The sequence below is a fragment of the Schistocerca piceifrons genome, chromosome 7, assembly GCF_021461385.2.
Source record: "Schistocerca piceifrons isolate TAMUIC-IGC-003096 chromosome 7, iqSchPice1.1, whole genome shotgun sequence".
NCBI classification, from domain to species: Eukaryota; Metazoa; Arthropoda; class Insecta; order Orthoptera; family Acrididae; genus Schistocerca; species Schistocerca piceifrons.
The window spans coordinates 399,318,001-399,333,740 of record NC_060144.1 but is presented as its reverse complement, the minus strand read 5'-3'; the positions used below and the strand labels follow the sequence as shown (position 1 = coordinate 399,333,740).

General features: G+C 42.6%; 1 protein-coding gene across 1 annotated transcript in view; it reads right to left on the bottom strand.

Annotated features, from left to right (window-relative positions):
• The window catches only part of LOC124805122 (electron transfer flavoprotein-ubiquinone oxidoreductase, mitochondrial), a 112,801-nt gene that overhangs the window by 66,959 nt on the left and 30,102 nt on the right, over positions 1 to 15,740 (bottom strand). The window contains exon 7 of the mRNA XM_047265575.1: positions 4,576 to 4,751. Coding sequence (XP_047121531.1) covers positions 4,576 to 4,751 — 176 coding nt within the window. The remainder of the gene's footprint in view (positions 1 to 4,575; positions 4,752 to 15,740) is intronic.

The window sequence follows — 15,740 nt, the reverse complement described above, 5'->3', positions numbered from 1 at the left end:
ATATACAGACACAAGCAGACATATTTCATTTGAAATGACACAATTTGTAATACAGCCTTGTGTCTGTATATGTGTGGATGGATGTGTGTGTGTGTGCGCGAATGTATACCCGTCCTTTTTTCCCCCTAAGGTAAGTCTTTCCACTCCCAGGATTGGAATGATTCCTTGCCCTCCCCCTTAAAACCCACCTCCTTCCCTCTTTCCTGATGAGGCAACAGTTTGTTGCGAAAGCTTGAATTTTGTGTGTATGTATGTGTGTGTTTGTGTTTCTATCGACCTGCCAGCGCTTTCGTATGGTAAGTCACATTATATATATATAAAAAGAAAGATGATGAAACTTACCAAACAAAAGCGCTGGCAGGTCGATAGACACACAAACAAACACAAACATACACACAAAATTCTAGCTTTCGCAACCAATGGTTGCCTCGTCAGGAAAGAGGGAAGGAGAAGGAAAGACAAAAGGATATGGGTTTTAAGGGAGAGGGCAAGGAGTCATTCCAATCCCGGGAGCGGAAAGACTTACCTTAGGGGGAAAAAAGGACAGGTATACCAACAATTAAAGGGAACAGCCATGGGTACCAGGATGGCCCCCTCGTATGCCAACCTATTCATGGGTCGCTTAGAGAAAGCCTTCCTGGTTACCCAGGCCTGCCAACCCGAAGTTTGGTACAGATTTATTGATGACATTTTCGTGATCTGGACTCACAGTGAAGAAGAACTCCAGAATTTCCTCTCCAACCTCAACTCCTTTGGTTCCATCAGATTCACCTGGTCCTACTCCAAATCCCATGCCACTTTCCTTGACGTTGACCTCCACCTGTCCAATGGCCAGCTTCACACGTCCGTCCACATTAAACCCACCAACAAGCAACAGTACCTCCATTATGACAGCTGCCACCCATTCCACATCAAACGGTCCCTTCCCTACAGCCTAGGTCTTCGTGGCAAACGAATCTGCTCCAGTCCGGAATCCTTGAACCATTACACCAACAACCTGAAAACAGCTTTTGCATCCCGTAACTACCCTCCCGACCTGGTACAGAAGCAAATAACCAGAGCCACATCCTCATCTCCTCAAACCCGGAACCTTCCACAGAAGAACCCCAAAAGTGCCCCACTTGTGACAGGATACTTTCCGGGACTGGATCAGATTCTGAATGTGGCTCTCCAGCAGGGATACGACTTCCTCAAATCCTGCCCTGAAATGAGATCCATCCTTCATGAAATCCTCCCCACTCCACCAAGAGTGTCTTTCCGCCGTCCACCTAACCTTCGCAACCTCTTAGTTCATCCCTATGAAATCCCCAAACCACCTTCCCTACCCTCTGGCTCCTACCCCTGTAACCGCCCCCGGTGTAAAACCTGTCCCATGCACCCTCCCACCACCACCTATTCCAGTCCTGTAACCCGGAAGGTGTACACGATCAAAGGCAGAGCCACGTGTGAAAGCACCCACGTGATTTACCAACTGACCTGCCTACACTGTGAAGCGTTCTATGTGGGAATGACCAGCAACAAACTGTCCATTCGCATGAATGGACACAGGCAGACAGTGTTTGTTGGTAATGAGGATCACCCTGTGGCTAAACATGCCTTGGTGCACGGCCAGCACATCTTGGCACAGTGTTACACCGTCCGGGTTATCTGGATACTTCCCACTAACACCAACCTGTCAGAACTCCGGAGATGGGAACTAGCCCTTCAGCATATCCTTTCTTCTCGCTATCCTCCAGGCCTCAATCTCCGCTAATTTCTAATTTCAATTTGCCGCCGCTCATACCTCACCTGTCTTTCAACTTCATCTTTGCCTCTGTACATCCGCCCCGACTGACATCTCTGCCCAAACTCTTTGCCTTTACAAATGTCTGCTTGTGTCTGTGTATGTGTGGATGGATATGTGTGTGTGTGCGAGTGTATACCTGTCCTTTTTTCCCCCTAAGGTAAGTCTTTCCGCTCCCGGGATTGGAATGACTCCTTACCCTCTCCCTTAAAACCCATATCCTTTTGTCTTTCCTTCTCCTTCCCTCTTTCCTGACGAGGCAACCATTGGTTGCGAAAGCTTGAATTTTGTGTGTATGTTTGTGTTTGTTTGTGTGTCTATCGACCTGCCAGCGCTTTTGTTTGGTAAGTTTCATCATCTTTCTTTTTATATATATATATATATATATATATATATATATATATATATATATATATATATGTGTGTGTGTGTGTGTGTGTGTGTGTGTGAGAGAGAGAGAGAGAGAGAGAGAGAGAGAGAGAGAGAGAGAGAGAGAGAGAGAAAGGTGTAACCTTAAAGTTTAGGAATAGGAAGAAAATACATGGAACAAAACTGAGAGAATACATTAGATTATAAGAGCCAAATCAAACGGACTCCTAGCTGAAGCACTTTTTATGTTGTTGATTTCTCTTATATGGGCTGGAATGCTATTCTGTCAAATGAGCTCATTTTTATGTAGTTGTTTTTTGTCTTTTTCAGACAACTATCATTTGAAATGATACAATGTGTAATACAGCCTAGCTGTGCATCTTCCTTTGTCCACATAATGTAACTGAATTCTAGTCTGGGTTCAGAAAATATAGTGATCATTGTTTTTTCCAGTGGGATCAACAGAACACTAAATGAGAGATGAAGCAAGACATTAGCAAAAAACATAGTCAAGACTGCAAAGTATCAGAGTAAATGGAGATGTCAAAAGCAATCATTTATTCACTTATAAATTGGCTAAAGTTGACAGAACACCGAAGAAGTATAATACTGAGGCAAGGAGATAATTCTTAACCTGACACATAAAAACTATGTTTCGAGCAGAAACTCAACATACTCATCTTTCAGATCGATCCACTTCATCCTACATATTTTCATTAGTAGATTCTATTCCTCATGTGTGATTCTGAAAGGTCTGTAAAATACCAATCTGCAGCTGTCAAAATCCTTTCAACAGATTCAAAATTTTCCTAGCAACACCTATCTTTAGCTTGGGGAATAGGTGACACTCAAAGGATACAAAATGTGATCAATAGATTGGATATTTCAACACTTAATAATCAAAAAACCCCAGTTCTTCCTTTGGTGTTGCACACATGTAGACTGGAGCACTGTCCATTTATTTATCTATTCTTCCCATGTAGGTTTCCAGTTATATTCCTACCTATTGGTCCAAAAGACTGGTGTAGTATTTACCAGTCACTGTTCTACCTTCTAAAAGGCTGTCAGTGAGAAGAATCCATTGCACCCAGTTTTGAATGCTGTCTTGCTTTTAGTATGCTGTGAAGGAAGGTAGGCAGATTAGAGTTTAATGTCCTATCGACATCAAAATCACTGGAGACGGAGCACAAGCTCAAATTAGGGAAGGAATGAGAAGGAAATTGGTTGTGATCTTTCGAAGGAACTCCCAGCATCTGCCTTATCCGTTTAGGATTGGATTGTTTGGGGGGAGGAGACCAGACAGCGAGGTCATTAGTCTCATCAGATTAGGGAAGGAAGCCGGCCGTGCCCTTTCAAAGGAACAATCCCGGCATTTGCCTGGAGCGATTTAGGGAAATCACGGACGACCTAAATCAGGATGTCCGGATGCAGGAGTGAACCATCATCCCCTCGAATGCGAGTCCAGTGTGCTAGCCACTGCGCCACCTCACTCGGTAATCAGTTTAGGGAAATGGTTGGAAAACTAAATGTGGATCACCACACATGGAGTAGAAATGTCATTCTCCCAAATGTGAGTTCAGTATTCTAAACATAGCACAATCTCACTCAGTAGTATGAAGCTGTGGATCCATGTCTCATCCAAAGTAACACATAAGCACGCAAAATCAATCAGATACTAAAATGATCTAAACACTGTTTAAATTTGTTTTTGCTCTTAGTTTGTGAGAAATTTGCAAATGTTTCACTCTTCCAACATTTTTTTCCTCACACTCTGTACTTTGAATAGAACATACTGTACCCTTTCTTCTGCCCCCTGACATTTAATACAATGTTAATCGCTAATAGCCCAATACCAAATTGTACAATTTCTCTCTGTTTACATTTGTGGCTTTAGTTTTAGGTGTTCCCTCATGTGGATTATCTTCATTACAGGTACTATCATTTTTCAATTCAGATGCAGATGCCAGTTTCTTAACTGTTGAAAACAAAGGTAAGTGCTCCTTACAATCCTTCACAGAGTTTGGATGAAATTACACTGGTGATAAGCCATCACAAATAAAAATTATGTGATAACACAGTGTACCAGATTGTCCATTTTAATCACACACAGTAAGACTACTTAAAAAGGTCATACAAACAAAACTATTCTGAAAATCACATTGGCACTTCAGATAAGGATTGCAACTTAGGCCAGTGTAAAAAAACGAAATTTCCTTAATGTCAACAGCATCTTTGTACCAGGCTGAGAACTTTGTACCTTACCCCCATAAAGTGTTTTTTCTGCCCTCCAGATGCAGCCAAGATTTAGTAGAAACTATGAAAAGAGACCTATATACACACACTTAAGGTATTATGCATACATCTGCAATGGTCATATTTTTCTTTGGGAAACATTTAATGTTAAAATCTTTAATTTATTTTACCTTTTTCCTCCTTCAAATGTGGGTCTGACAGATGGATGTTGTTTAAACCTCTGAAATTCCCTAAAGGGACTTATGTATGGATTTGTATAGTCTAAGCCAATAACAAAACCAACTGCGACCAAAGGAGATGGTTCATTAAGGTGATACAGGAATGAGCCACCATACGTATGCCGATCCTGAAACATTTAGACAATCTGTAAAAAAATCAGAAAATCACATTTCACAGCCAACGTGTGTACATAGGAAAAAATGTAATATACATACAAATGACACATAACACACATTTTATAACAAAAAATGAGATATGTTAATATAGACTTTTTAGTATCTGCAGAAGATGTGACAGCGCCACTACTTAACAGTGTTGGTGTGGGTACAACACGGGCCAATGGTGGCTCGTTAAGAACTGGGGAACAGAACCTCGTGAGGGGAATGAACTTGCAATGAAAATTGATCTACAGGAAGCAAAGTGTCCGAACCCACATAGATATGTGCACAGCAATATGCTCAGCATGTGGTTGGTGCAGGCGGCGAATGACTAAGCACACAACACTCAGCATAAAGTGTAAGGAGAGTTCCAAGGCAGTTTAACTGGGCACGAGTGCTGGTCTGCTCCACTTACTGTCGCTCACAAGTAAACACTTCCATTAGCGCACATGCTCATGTGCCCTCCATGGCAGGTTTCTGAATTATTCTGTTACTTTACCCATGTCAGCTCGTCTACCTCCATTGTGATGTCTGCTGGTGGAAACACTAAATCCCTCCCCCTTGAAAGACCACATAGGGCCAAAAATGGCCAGGCTTGGGCTGTAACCTCCAGTGCGTAACTGAAGAGTGCACCAGAAAACCTGGCAGCAGACTTGAGCGCCAAAGGAGGCAACGTCAATGCCGCCACCTCAGCTGGAAGGGTGGAAGGCCATGGAAGCTGCAGCAACAGCTGATCCACTAACCAGTGGCAGTGGGGATGCGTTCACCTCCATCGACAAAGGGGGTGAGGAGGTGGAAGGAAGGGGACCATGTCAAAATCCATGGGCTCCACTTTGGCAGCCTGAAGCACTAGCCCTGCTGGGGGCTGAGGTTGCAGGCAACAGGAGGCCAGCTGCCGCCTCAAGAGGTAGCTCACCTCTGGAACAGTGTTGTGATCAATCCCAACAACTGCCAACCCTTGTGGTCCACCATGACACACAGTAGTCACCTCAGCTGTTGGCCAAAGGACTGGTCCTAAATGTCAGCACCAAGAGGAAAATGCGGCTGGCCACGGTGGTTCACGGCATGCAATGCACAGTGCAACAAATCCAGTTGAGTTGATCGCCAAGGACAAAATACATACCCTATTCTTGATCTCCAGGGTTGGCAGGGTTTCATGGGTCCATTTTTGGACTACATGTGGTTGTTGGTACTCATTGCAGTATTGAATTTCCTGGGAGTAGCTTGGCTGTCGTCCACATTGTCAACTGCCACTGTTCACGCATTGTTGGTTATTTTTGCCATTGAGGGCTCCCCTAGGACCCTTGTATCTGATAACAGTAGGCAGTTTGTGTCACAGGAGTTTGAGGACTTTTTCTTCTGCAATGGTATTCAGCATCTGAGTACTATCCCATTTCACCCGGCTCCTAAAGTGGAGGTGGACCATTTTGTTCATACATTCAAGACCCAAATGAAGAAGTCCACATCTTCCTTTTTCCACAATGATGCATTGTCAAGTTTTCTGGCTACATACTAGGCAATGCCATCAATGGATGCAGTTTGTGGAATATTTGCATGGATGCCAGTTCCAGGAGGTCCTGGATTTTTTGCAAGCCATCTGGATCGCTGAAATAATTTTCCAGATCAGCAGCTAGGATGGCTCCAAATGGAAAATCCAACATGGTTTGCAAGGCATCATCCAACACAAACATGACAGCCTCCTGCCGATCAAACTCTGGATTGGGTCCAACAATAGCACATCAGCATTAGTATGATGCATAGTGGAGCGGTAATGAATCTCATAACTATGGTCACTGCAAAAGAGAGCCCACTGCTGTAACTGGTGGGCAGAGCCAAATAAGGAAGCCAGTGGCTTGTGGGCAATGATGAGGAGGAATCTCACCACATACAGAATAACACGAAACTTTTTTAACCCCAAAAATAATAACTAGTGCCTCCTTTTCATCTGTGAAGTAATTACATTGTGTAGCAGATATCTTCTTCGATGCGTAAGCGATGGGGCGTTCGGTGCCGTCCTTGTTTCGACGGGGCAGGCTGGCACCAATGCCATAATGAGACATGTCTCAGGCCACAGTTTAAGGTTCACACAGCATAAACAAAGCCAGACAGGGAGCAGAGCATAAATGTTGCTTGAGAGGCTGAAAAGCCCATTCACAATCTGCAGACCAGACAAACTTCATGCCCTTCTGGCAAAACCAGTTAAGAGGCTGGCAGATATCCACGGCATGGGCAATGAAACTAGTGTAATATGACATCTTACCCAAATAAGACTGGAGCCCTTTCAGGTTCTTGGATGCTGGTAGGTTGACAATGGACTCAATGTGATTTTCTGTGGGGCCAGAGGGCCAGACCATCTTTACTAAGCACATGACCCAAAACTGCACCTTCAAGGAGGAAATGCTGTACTTTTGTAGCTTGCAAGGAAAGCCATTCTCCAAGAGGCATTGGAAAACTGAAGCGTTCATAAATGCTCCTCCCAAGTAGAGGCCAGTGATCCAGATTTCATCAAAGTAATTGACGCAAGGAATGTCCTGAATCAACTGCTCCAAATACCACTGGCATATTCCTGGCACAGACCGGATTCCAAAAAGCATGCTATTAAACTAGTGAAGTCCAAAGGGTTGTTGAGGACCAGGAATGGTTGAGAAACCGTGTTCTGCAGATAGGCATGATGCAAGTTGATGCATGAAAAATAATTCTGCCTGCCACGGAATGGGATATGAACCTGTGACACAATGCATATACTGTGACCATCTGTTTAAAATTGCCACAAAGCTGCATATCTTCCTTTTTCCACAATGATGCATTGTCAAGTTTTCTGGCTACATACTAGGCAATGCCATCAATGGATGCAGTTTGTGGAATATTTGCTTCTGAATCATCACTGAGTCTGCAAAGTAGGAGAAACGATGCCCTGAACCTGCCAACGCTCTAATTCTGCCTTTACCTTGTGACACAAGTTGAAGGGAATGGTGTAGGTGCAAGAAAATTTAGTTACTGCTGACGGCTTACGAGAAATGTGCCTCAAAATTTTTCTATCCGGCCTAAGGTATCCTCAAACATCAGTCTGTATGACTGCGGTAAGGAATCCAAGTCATGAAAAGGAACAAACAGACACAAAATGCACATCATCAATTGCCTGAAAGCCAGAAAAAGAGAAAGTGTCAAGCCCATTTTGCCCCAACGATGAATTGACCACTAACAATGTAAGTTGCTGTTCCAAGTTCTTGTAATGCATGGAGACCAAGAACTTCCCCCACAAGGGAAAGCACTGTTTACTATAAGACACCACATGATGGAATGGCTGTTATAACTCTGAGCACCCCAAGAGCCTGAACATATCTAAATTAATGAGGCTGGCCAATGCTCATGTGTCTACTAGAAATCTGAACAGTGGCCCATCCACTATCAACGTTAGCAAAATACGCCCCGTCAACACACGCATGGTGGTGGAGATAGCCCTAGAGCCCAGGGATAACACTGGGGCACTGAGGCAAGCGACGACTGACACATGGCTCACTGGTTGTCGCAAACAGTTGCCAAAAGTCCTATCTGATGGCATACACCACTCATGGCTTCCATGTGCGGGCAATCTTGGCAGACACGCAACACATGACAGTTGAGGCAGGACCACTGGCTCACCCCACAAGGAGAAGGAGAATGAAACCGAAGAGCCAAAAGTCAAAGCAGGCAGGAATTACAATGCTGTGAGCAACAGGAACCCACTGAGCTTGGTGCAGGCAAAGACAAGCAGTGCCACAATGCTGTTTCACCAGACTCATCCACAGCAGTAACACACAGCCTCTTTGCGGGAGGCAAGGCTGACTGGACTACCACACGAAGCACTGGGGCTGTTGACCATACATGCCAGTTACCAGAAAGGATGTCCCTAACCGCCGCCATAAGCTCCCACCTTTCTGTAGGCACACTGAAACTGGCAGTATATTCAGCACGCAGCTGGAGCAGGGAGCTATAACAGCTAAGCGAATGACAACAGCCAGCACAAATTGCAAGGTGAGGCCCACAGTGGTTTAACTCTGCATGAGAACTGGCCTGCTCCATTTTCCATTTACTGCTGCTTACAAGTAAACATTTCCATCAGTGAGTCTGCCCATATGATGCAATGCATGCATCCTCCATATCAGGTTTCTGAACTATTCCACGCCAGTTCATCTGCCTCCACTGTGATGACTGGTAGTGGGGACACTAATCACTTTATTCAGGCTGATAAAAAATGTAATACTCTGTGATGATATGCTTTTGATCTTTAGCAATTTGCATTCTTATGTAAAACGTCTGACTAGATACATTTGCAAAGTATATAACTGATATTGGGGGGAAAAAACGATTATAATGGAAATGTCAGGTGTAATTGACACTTGCTTCATCAATTTTAGCAGTCCACAGCATAATTATACATGTTGGTGGGCCTCATAGATAGTGGTGTAATAATGAATAGGTTAGGAAACACATGTATAATGTATGATTATTATTTATTTATTCCATTTAGCTTTATGTACCTATTTTTAAGCATGTTTATGGGTCTTTGTGTATAACTATGAGCACAAATGTAAACAATAATATGAAGGTTGGATAAACATAGCTGTTGTGCGGTTGGGTGTTGAGCAACATGAATCTTTCATATTCCAGATAACATTGTCATAAGTATCAAAACCATCACATTCAACTGGAAATTTAGCTGTCTTCCAGGTATGGTTGATCATGTCATTGAATAAGGGGAGGGGAGGGGGTCACTGAACTGATTATGGATAAGTGTGTGAAGGTTGACAGCATAGAGACTGTGGAGTTTAATATCAATTTTACTGAGTAAAACTCTCACAAAAACATTTAGCAAATTTTTTCCAATGGTGAAAAAAGAACAAGGGACATTGTGCCAGGTGGAATGGTTGTTACCGGTATGTGTTTATCTGGAATTATGAACAGACCCTGTTGAAGGAGTGAAACTGAATCCTGGGTCGGTTAACATTTTTGTTCCAATATTGAGAGAGAGAGAATTATCACGCCATTGTTCAAAATTACCCTTGTCCACTTTGCTTGATATGTGTTCAGAGGTCGGTCCTTTTTCTTGGGCACAAGGGGACCAAATGTACCACCTTGGTCCACAGAAGACAGTGAGTAGTGGAGAAAGAAGTCTCCCTTTCATGGAAACAACTGGTTTAATTGTATACAAATGTTATACTCCAGATGCTGATTGCACACTGATAGTCTTACCTTGTTTACCCATTCTAGTGTGCAGTCTCTCTGAATGTCAAAATTAAATCCAGATTCATTGGTATTTAAAATTTCAGATGCTGAATGATTAGGAACAAAAGTGTTTGTGAATTCAATATCAAATGCAGTCAAAAAATTCTCTCTCTTTTCTTGTGCTTGAGCAAGTTTCTACACTACTAACTGCATAACTTTGTGATTCACAATCTTGTGAATTGCCTTAAAATTTCACACCAGGTTAGATAGCTTTGAAATCCATCAATCCAAGTGTTCTAGCTTTTGTGTGTATCCGCCACCTTATATCAACATCATGTACAGCCAGGCATTAGCACTTGCCTCTTGAAAAGTAGACCAAATGTACTCCAATATGACTGAGTTTCTCACATTTTGTTCCTTGTTGCTCATAGTATCTCTGATAACAAGATAGTTTCTGTTCTTCACCCATCTGAAGTGATGTATACATGTTTTCAATGATCAGCCTTTATTTTTTGCGTGGCATCTTCAAGTTTCTTGATCAAACCAGAGATAGTGTTTGCAATGTCTCTTTCCTCTTCATGTACTTCAAGAGATGAAGATGATAATTGAGTCTGTCCACTTTATAGTTCACAATATCACTTACACACATACTGTAGAGTCAGAATATACTTCTCTTGCACTGCCAAGACACTATACTGTAACACACACGGTTTACCTACAACTGACATTATATTAAGAACCAGTTAGAATGGGTAGCTAAAATCTGCATTACTGTCATCTAGTGGATTGGTTACGCCTACGTTCAAAACGGGAGTTCAGTGCCCTTTGAGTAATGTAAAACTGTGTCTCAACCTGATTCAGCGCCAGATACTTTGAAACGGAAAGCAGTTATAATTTGAAACGAAAAGAAGTTATTACAAGTACAGGGTTATTACAAATGATTGAAGCGATTTCACAGCTCTACAATAACTTTATTATTTAAGATATTTTCACAATGCTTTGCACACACATACAAAAACTCAAAAAGTTTTTTTAGGCATTCACAAATGTTCGATATGTGCCCCTTTAGTGATTCGGCAGACATCAAGCCAATAATCAAGTTCCTCCCACACTCGGCGCAGCATGTCCCCATCAATGAGTTCGAAATCATCGTTGATGCGAGCTCGCAGTTCTGGCACGTTTCTTGGTAGAGGAGGTTTAAACACTGAATCTTTCACATAACCCTACAGAAAGAAATCGCATGGGGTTAAGTCGGGAGAGCGTGGAGGCCATGACATGAATTGCTGATCATGATCTCCACCACGACCGATCCATCGGTTTTCCGATCTCCTGTTTAAGAAATGCTGAACATCATGATGGAAGTGCAGTGGAGCACCATCCTGTTGACAGATGAAGTCGACGCTGTCGGTCTCCAGTTGCGGCATGAGCCAATTTTCCAGCATGTCCAGATACACGTGTCCTGTAACGTTTTTTTCGCAGAAGAAAAGGGGGCCGTAAACTTTAAACCATGAGATTGCACAAAACACGTTAACTTTTGGTGAATTGCGAATTTGCTGCACAAATGCGTGAGGATTCTCTACCACCCAGATTCGCACATTGTGTCTGTTCACTTCACCATTGAGAAAAAAATGTTGCTTCATCACTGAAAACAAGTTTCGCACTGAACGCATCCTCTTCCATGAGCTGTTGCAACCGCGCCGAAAATTCAAAGCGTTTGACTTTGTCATTGGGTGTCAGGGCTTGTAGCAATTGTAAACGGTAAGGCTTCTGCTTTAGCCTTTTCCATAAGATTTTCCAAACCGTTGGCTGTGGTACGTTTAGCTCCCTGCTTGCTTTATTCATCGACTTCCGCGGGCTACGCGTGAAACTTGCCTGCACGCATTCAACCGTTTCTTCGCTCACTGCAGGCCGACCCGTTGATTTCCCCTTCCAGAGGCATCCAGAAGCTTTAAACTGCGCATACCATCGCCAAATGGAGTTAGCAGTTGGTGGATCTTTGTTAAACTTCGTCCTGAAGTGTCATTGCACTGTTATGACTGAATGATGTGAGTGCATTTCAAGCACGACATACGCTTTCTCGGCTCCTGTCGCCATTTTGTCTCACTGCCCCCTCGAGCGCTCTGGCGGCAGAAACCTGAAGTGCGGCTTCAGCCTAACAAAACTTATGAGTTTTTCTACATATCTGTGGTGTGTCGTGACCATATGTCAATGAATGGAGCTACAGTGAATTTATGAAATCGCTTCAATCATTTGTAATAGCCCTGTATTTTCGTATTCATGTTGTTTACGAGGGAGTATAAAAAAAAAGGAATTATTTTTTTAACACCTATATAAACTGAAGTCATAGAAACTGGTACACCTACCTAATTTCGTGTAGGGCACCTGCGAGCACGCGGAAGTGCTGCAACACAACATGGCATGGACTCTACTAATATCTGAAGTAGTGCTGGAGGGAACTAACACCATGAATCCTGCAGGGCTGCCCATAAATCTGTAAGATTATGAGGGGGTGGAGATCTCTTCTGGACAGCACGTTGCAAGGCATCCCAGATATGCTAAATAATGTTCATGTCCGGGCAGTTTAGTGGCCAGAGGAAGTGTTTAAACTGAGAAGAGCCACTCTGTAGTAATTCTGAATGTGTGAGGTGTCGCAATGACCTGGTGGAATCCCCCAAGTCCGTCGGAATGCGCAATGGACACGAATGGATGCTGGTGATCAGACAGGATGCTTATGTACATGGCACCTGTAAAGAGTCGTATCTAGACATATTATGGGTCACATATCATTCCAACTGCACATGTTCCGCACTATTACAGAGCCTCCACTGGCTTGAACAGTCCCCTGCTGACATGCAAGGTCCATGGATTCATGAGGTTGTCTCCATACCCATATATGTCCATTCACTTGATACAATTTGAAATGAGACTCGTCTGACCAAGCAATATGTTTCCAGTCATCAACAGGCCAATGTGGTGTCGATAGACCCAGGTAAGGCGTAAAGTTTTGTTTCGTACAGTCATCAAGGGTACATGAGCGGGCCTTCAGATCTCAAAGCCCATATCGATGATGTTTCATTGAATGGTATGCACGCTGACACTTTTTGATGGCCCAGCAATGAAATCTGCAACAATATGCACAAGGGTTGCACTTCTGTCACATTGAATGATTCTCTTCAGTTGTTGTTGGCCCTATTCTTGCAGGATCTTTTTTGGCTGCAGCGATGTTGGAGATTTGGGTTTTTACCGGATTCCTTGTATTGACAGTGCACTCATGAACGGTCATACAGGAAAATCCCCACTTCATTCCTACCTTGGAGATGCTGTGTCTCGTCGTTCATGAGCTGACTATAACACCACATTCAGTCTCACTTACATTTTGATAACCTGCCATTGTAGCAGCAGTAACTGATCTAACAACTGCATCAGACACTTGGTGTGTTACATGGGCATTGTCAACCGCAGTTCCATATTCTGCCTCTTTCCATATCTCCGTATTTGAATACGCATGCCTTTACCAGTTTCTTTGCCACTCCAGCGCAATTTCAAATTGTTTACAAAATAACCTTATCCCCTTCAAAATAATCTCCATTACAACTAACATATTTGTCCCACCAGTGCTTCCACTGTTCACAAAATTTTTTGTAGTCATCTTTAGAAATGGCCGACAGATCCTCCCTGGCTTTTTCCTTGATTTCTTCAATGTTGTCAAATTTGTGTCCTTTCATGCCCCTTTTCATGCATGGAAATAAGAAAAAAATGCATGGAGCCAGGTCAGGTGAGTAAGGTGCATGGGGAAACAGAACGATGCCATTTTTAGCCAAAAACTGTCTTAACAGAGATGGCTGTGTGTACAGGTGCATTGTTGTGGTGGAAGAACCAGTCTCCTGTCTGCCACAAATCAGGTCTTCTTTGACGAACACTATTGCACAATCTTCTTAAAATTTCCAAATGAAAGGCCTGATTGATGGTCTGACCTGGGAACACATTCTGAATTAACTGTCTTTAGCATCAAAAAAGGAAAATGACATTGTTTTGATTTTCATTTGACTTCACAACATTTTTTTGGGTGGGGTGACGATGACGTCCTCCATTGGCTTGACTGTTGCTTTTTTTCTGGGCCGTAACCATAGCACCATTACTCATCACCAGTAATAGCAAAAATAGTCACATGCAGATGAACAGAACAAGCCAGGTCGAAAACAAGTGGCACTGAACTCGTAATGAGTTGTGCTATACACACCTAGTGCACAAATGCATACTACACATGGTCCACCCACGGCAATGTTATTCCAGTTTTTACTGGGTACTCCCTCGTATGAATTTGGGAAAGTCAGTAACCAGGTTATCAGCACCAATGCTAAAATTGTTTGAGACAAATGACAAAATCTGTAATTTCAAGAAAAATATTACCGTATTTACTCGAATCTAAGCCGCACTTTTTTTCCGGTTTTTGTAATCCAAAAAACCGCCCGCGGCTTAGAATCGAGTGCAAAGCAAGCAGAAGTTCTGAAAAATGTTGGTGGGTACCGCCACAACTAACTTCTGCCATCGAATATATGTAGCGCTATACAGACATGCTTTGTAGGCACAAAGATAAATATTGGCACCAAATCCTCTGCGTCAGTAAATAAATTTAAAAAAAAGGTGGAAGACGAGCTTTTGTTCTCCGCCCTGAGTTTCGACCACTGCATTTTCTTACATTATCCAATGAAGTAAATACAAATTCCGTATTGTTCATCTTTGAATGTAGCAGCATTTCAATGTACTACGAAAATCTGACTGGCAAGACTGTTTGGGATGTTTGTCAATATGGCCAACTCTACATTCTGAAATAAAATAAATAAAAACTTCTATGAATTGTGAATCACATGCAGTATTCTCTTCACCATAAGAATAATACAAATATAAACATTTTGCCATGTTTTGTTTCGTGTTTGCTGCTATCTCATTGAAATCGTGTCTGCCTAATAAACTACGAAACTAGAGTGAGACAACAGCCAACGTGAAAGAATATACATATCATGTCATGTTTATATTCGTATTATTCTTATGCCTAATAGTGATACAGTCATAAATGAAGCACAGCAATTGACTAGGCGCCTGCAAAGATTTTCAAACGGAGAAAAAGTTTCGCTAAACTCTCGTTCAGAACATCTTCTATCATACGCAGTGTATTATTTGGTTCTTGTTGATCATTATCAAAGAAAGCAGCAGTGTAAGTAACAACAAATAGCAGTCTCTTGCCGTTGTTTCACTAATGAGACGATTCCTCTCTTTTTCTTTTATTGTAAGCGGCGGTAGCGCGCACAGAAGCAAGCCATGCCGCGAGCGGTGACAGGCGGTAAACACGCACAATCAGAATGTGACAAACAATGCATGACACAGTACAGTAATGCATTTTCAGCTTAGAGTGATGTAAACACTTATAACAAAGAAAACGGCGCTTACCAGATCAAAGAAATATAAGCAATCAGTTCAAACCAGACGAAGCACGTGAAAAAGGAAGGGTACCCATATAAATACAGACGGAGCGCCTGATGCATAGCAATGGCTACCTGGTAAAGCTTAACTGCTAAGGTTATGATTGGAACCAAACTACTGTAACTGTATCGTCATTCATTCGACCTAAATTGTGTCTCATATTACAATGGACCAACTTTGTTTCGATTTGGAGATGCGGCCTAAAACTTTTCTCTCCCCTTGAATTTCGAGTCTCAAATTTCAGGTGCGGCTTAGATTCGGGAACATTTTTT